This window comes from Pyxicephalus adspersus, chromosome 12, assembly GCF_032062135.1.
Source record: "Pyxicephalus adspersus chromosome 12, UCB_Pads_2.0, whole genome shotgun sequence".
NCBI lineage: Eukaryota > Metazoa > Chordata > Amphibia > Anura > Pyxicephalidae > Pyxicephalus > Pyxicephalus adspersus.
The window spans coordinates 13,988,002-13,993,436 of NC_092869.1; the positions used below are offsets into that span (position 1 = coordinate 13,988,002).

Sequence of the window (5,435 nt, forward strand, 5' to 3'; positions counted from 1 at the left end):
AACATGGGAAAGGGAACTTTCCATTAAATTTTTAGAAGAGGATACTTCTGGTCTATGGCTAGCCATATCGAAATCTTCTAGAAATGTACTCGCATTGGAAAATTCTTATAAGGTCCTCATGAGATGGTACCTAACCCCGGCAAGGGTAGCCCATGCCTTACCTTACAGATCTCCAAATTGTTTTAGGGGATGTAATGCAAAGGGTACTATGGGTCATATTTGATGGTTTTGCCCCAAAGTTTACAGACTATGCATAAGAGTGTACCACAAGATTTGTACTGTTCTAGGGATTAACTTAATCAAAGACCCACGAAAAGCCTTAGTCAGAGAGTAGTAGTCGTAAATCTGAACCTGAAACTGGTACCTGAAACTGAGGAGTCGGAGTCGAAGGATTTATCTACCGACACCACGGCCCTGCTAATAATGCAAATTATTAGGGGGATAATGAATACCTCATGATTAATTCCACAATCTGTATCCATAGAACAGCAGTACCCCCTTTTAAGACGTTTCAAAAGCACATGCATACGCTCAAATACATACTGTACATACTCACTAACACACATAAGCTATCACAGTCCTCTATTGTCATGGCTGTCTCTTCAGTCACTTCAGTCCTCTTCTACTGGGCTGGGAGGCCAGCATGGTCCTGCACCCAACATACAGTAACTGCAGTAGGTTTAAAAAAGCCAGAACCGGATGTCTTTCTCTTCTGAGGTTAAAGGAATGAATGCCTGCTGTATATCAGGTGCCAGTCTGCTTTGCCAAGCAAAACTGATTGATAGACTGGGCTCTGACCAAAAAACATGAACAGCTGGGAACAATGCTTGTTAAGCGCTCTGCTGACTTATCTGCTCGAAAAGAATTTTGACAGAAAAAAAAGTATTTTTTACATACATATTGAATAGGTATAACAAAATGCCTATTATTGTAAAAATATTTGTTAGGTTTTACATACACTTTAGACACAATTTAGTCATAAATAAGAAATCTTATTATGAACAAGTCCAAAATAGGTTAAACACTGTTGTGTTATTTTTTCCTCTAAATTCTCTAACCCTGACTATGGGATGAGTTTGTTTGCTTTGATATATTCCAATAAGCAGAAATGACCACTTTAGTTGTGTCTAGTATGAAGTAATTAATCTGTGAAATCTTACTTTTCAATGTTTTATCATATTTTAAAATCACTACAATTTACCTTTATGATATAGAACATGAAATAATTGTCTCTTGCAGTGTGTTGTAATTTTTGTAGATATAGGCATTGTGGAGAAAAATCATCACAGGTGAAAGAAGGCTTGTTTTCAAGGGCTTTTAGATCTTTTTTTTAAAGTATAAATACTTACATTTGCACAGTCTAGGCACAGGTTCATTATGAAAAATGACTTTTCTCAAATAGACACAGGTACAGAAACTGATTACTATAATTTTACAAAGAAAGACACAAAGCCAAAAGGTAAAGTGCTAACAATAGTTGTCAGTCATTTTATTTAATGGGGAGTGAATTTAGTTGAACATAACATATTTTGGACATTTTTTTTCCCAGGAAAACTAAATAGACATTTTATTAAACAGTAAATAAAGTAGTCACCATTGCATGTCCATCACAGCATAAAAACATGTTCTTGCCAAGTAATCCTATAGCCACTGGTAAATATTGTTGACATTGTGTAGTGTCATAATTTCAAAACAAGAAAATAACCATGCAGACACTGCTGTCACTCATGGTTTTTTGGTGACGGTTTAGCAAACACTGTTCCAATGACTCCCATTAATTGCTAAAGTATATTGTGCTGTTATGTCATTTTATAATAATTTATCAAAAGACAAATGCTAATATAATCTATTGATGTGTTGTAGTTCATTATACACAGAATCAAGAGGCGCTGGTGGTCATTTTTTTTTTGGTATCACATCACAAATCTTACTGATGTGGTTATCTCCCAAATCTATTCTACTGCTCATCACACTACCAAAAAGTCTATACAGAGATTTTTGAAGCAATTTCTATGCTTTAAATTATATAATTCAACTGTCAATGAGCTTGTGAGTTTAAAAATAAAGAAATTCATACGGTTACTGAAAAATCAGACACTGCTAAATTAGACTGAAGAGGGCGAGTGTTTAAAATTTGTGGCAAACTATTTGACGAAAAAAATCATGTAATCAACACTTCGCATAGCATTTGCTTGTATTGCTTTCAGCAATCAGACACATTTATGCAAGCATTTGCAGTTCAAGTTGATCAGTTATATTTATTGCGTCACTTTTTTATCAAGATACCAAAAGAGAACTTCATAAATTGTTGGCAAATCAAAAATGCCCAGTAGTATGAATATATATATATATATATATATATATATATATATGCAAATTCCAAGGGTTACACATTTTAATTTTAATATTAAGAAACTTAAATCTGTTTAGACGTGAAGTAAAAGGATAGTAACCACTATGTGTATGAAAGAGTGAACTCTAGTTTATTAGCATACATTAAACCACTGAGTGAGTGAAGTCAGATCAACACAAGTCTTATACCAAGGTGTCTAAATTATGGAAAACAATTTGAGCGTGGCTTTATCAAACAAAATAATTTCTTAGTACATCTCTTTATATTGTTGAGAGCCCTCAGTTTGTTAAATATAAATATTATAAGTATAAATTATTTTTAATTATTGTGCCAATCCTATCCGGAAAATGACATGGCTCGAGATTCACTTTCAAAGCTTTGACAAGTGACAAAGCAGCAAAAGATTAAGATTCAGCTGTTCCAATGAATTAGGAGTAGTTTTGAGACATATCAATTTCTTTCATACACAATGTAACAGACAGACAAAAGGATCCATCCCGGCGGAAGTTTCAACAAAGTGCAAAACCATGTACGGCAAGTACTGGTTTAATTCAATCATAGGCCTACCTAAAATCCACACACGCACACACCGAAAACACCAACCTAACCCAACATTTACCTACCATTTAACACGTTGGTTAGCAGTGCATTTTTTCTACCCGGCATATGGAGTACCAAAATAACTGCTGGGTAAGCAGTATGTTTAAGACTTTTCATTTTGAAACTGTCCTCCCTTGGTTGTAAAATTTTAAAATACAAAAATGTAACTTCAAGCGTAGCTTTAAATTATTTGAGCAATAATAAAAACAATAGTAAAAAAAAAAAAAAAAAAAAAAATGCAAAGGAAAGTAGCTGGATGGGACTCTGAGTCTGAGATAGTTGGCACTAGTTAGTGTAGGGTATCCAAACATCCAGTTTTGATAAAGAGGGCAGCAGGGAAAAGACCCCTGTGGTAAAAGGCTAGAAGTTGGATTTTGAATGTCCAAATATACAGATGGGGAAGTGCTTGACGTGAGATGACCACTGTGCAGCAAGCTGGAAAAACTTAACATCATTCCATTCCACACCATCAATAATAACTAAGAGAAAAAGAGGTAAACATGTTAACACATTTAAGGTCAACATAAAATACAAATATTTTATACACAGATAACAATGCAAATGGTAGGGACTTGCATATTTCTATATCATAGGCCCTCTAGCCACTTGCATTTCATTTTGCTATGAGACAAAACACAGATGTTGCCAGAACAGGCAATTTAAAAAAAAAATTTCTAGACATGTGAACCGAACAAAATTTCTAACTTTTTGTATCTTTAACATAAGAAGAATTTTAAAGTGTTTAGAAATTTCCCCACAATTTAGCCCCAGTTAAAGACGGGGAAAATCTTTCCAATTAGGACACAACAATAAAAACTTAAATTGTTTTGAACTTTTACAGTTTTACTATAAACATTTTTACCTGGAGTACTTTGCTCTGTCACTGCCTCACTGACATGCAGTCAGTGAGGGACAATAGGAACATACACAGTACTCTACTAGTTTTAGTGAGACTATGTTTAAACTTTTGAAACATAGTTTTTTATAGTACTTCAAAGTAATGTACAATTTGTTATTTTTATGGCATTTTAACTGTTAGTTTTTGTGATGCACGAAAACATGAATGTGCAGACACTGTGAACGGTCACTTTTTAGATGTGTAAAACTAGGTTTATTCTACTTGTTTTCTCTGCATAGATGCAGGTGGCAAAATTTGAGTGGACAGAGTGATGCTGGATGGAAAAATACGTACCTCTTAGCATATTCTGTTGATGCTTTGCAGTGCAAATCAATCTACTGATGCCTTCTATGCATTGGTATTTGGATTCAACTTCTTTATCTTTAGTCTTTTTGGGTAAAAACATGACTGAAAGAAATTAAATTTTCTTGTTAGTCTAGCTATTTGTGATTCACACTTTGGCAAGTTGCCAAATGCACGTACCAAATTCCAACACACACAGATTCATGCATGTATATATTATGTAAATCTGTACTGAGAAAAGTATTGATAAAAAAAAAAAACATCAAACATAAGGCACACATGAACATAACAGTTGAAATATCCTTCCAAATAGTCATCAAATAAGAATCTGGGGATGGTACTGAAAAAGCAAAGACAAAAAATAAAACTACCGATCCATAAAACCAGAATCACTTGTAAACATCTATATAAATTGCTGTTACATGTAAATCATAAAAGATGATAGAATAAAAAAAAAGGAACAAAGGAGTGGAATAGGAAAAGAAAAGAGTAAAAGAGAAAATACAAGAGTGGCAGTAGGCAAGGGCTAAAATAGAGTAAGAGAGAAAAGACAAGAAAGGGGGAGGTGAAGGTAAGAGGACTAGAAAGGTAGGCAAAGCTAAAACTTGTTTAGTGTTAGGGTTGGAAGCTCTTTCACACAATCTGTATAAGACAAAATATCTACTGTGCCAGCCCTAAATCAATATAATGAATAAAGAATACATGATTTTGAGTGCTTTTTACGGTAAGCAATCATATATATTCTAATTATTTACAAGAGTCCATTACAACAATTGGGTGTGAGTACACCAGTAGTAAGTTAAATACAGACAGTATATTTTGGACACATTGGTACTATCCAGATACTTCTACTATGTTAATCAAGAATTAAAATAGTATCTCCTAATAAAAATGCATCAAGTATATAATAGCATTCCCAGGCATCTTTTAGTATTCTTGACATGTTTCGCCTTATCCGGCTTCTTCAGGGCTAATAACGACTTGCAATAAAGACTAGGTCAAAAAAAAAAAAAAAAAAAGATCAAAAAACTACAATACTGTTTGTATATATATTATATATATATATATATATATATATATACCGTATTTTTCGCCGTATAAGACGCACCGGAATATAAGACGCACCAAATTTTAAAGGAGGAAAATCTAGAAAAAAAAGATTCTGAAAGATTATTCCCCTTCTGATCACTCGTGCCATTCATACCGGTATTCCCCTTCTGATCACTCATGTGCCATTCAAATTCCCTTTCTGATCACTCTGTGCCTTTCAAATTCCCTTTC

General features: G+C 33.8%; 1 protein-coding gene across 1 annotated transcript in view; it reads right to left on the reverse strand.

The window, feature by feature from the left end:
• Positions 1 to 1,460: 1,460 nt before the first annotated feature.
• PACS2 (phosphofurin acidic cluster sorting protein 2) overlaps positions 1,461 to 5,435 on the reverse strand; it is a 171,531-nt gene continuing 167,556 nt past the window's right edge. The window contains exons 22-23 of the mRNA XM_072428760.1: positions 4,146 to 4,259; positions 1,461 to 3,432 (exon numbers count right to left, since the gene is read on the reverse strand). Coding sequence (XP_072284861.1) covers positions 3,314 to 3,432; positions 4,146 to 4,259 — 233 coding nt within the window. The 3' untranslated portion in view covers positions 1,461 to 3,313. The remainder of the gene's footprint in view (positions 3,433 to 4,145; positions 4,260 to 5,435) is intronic.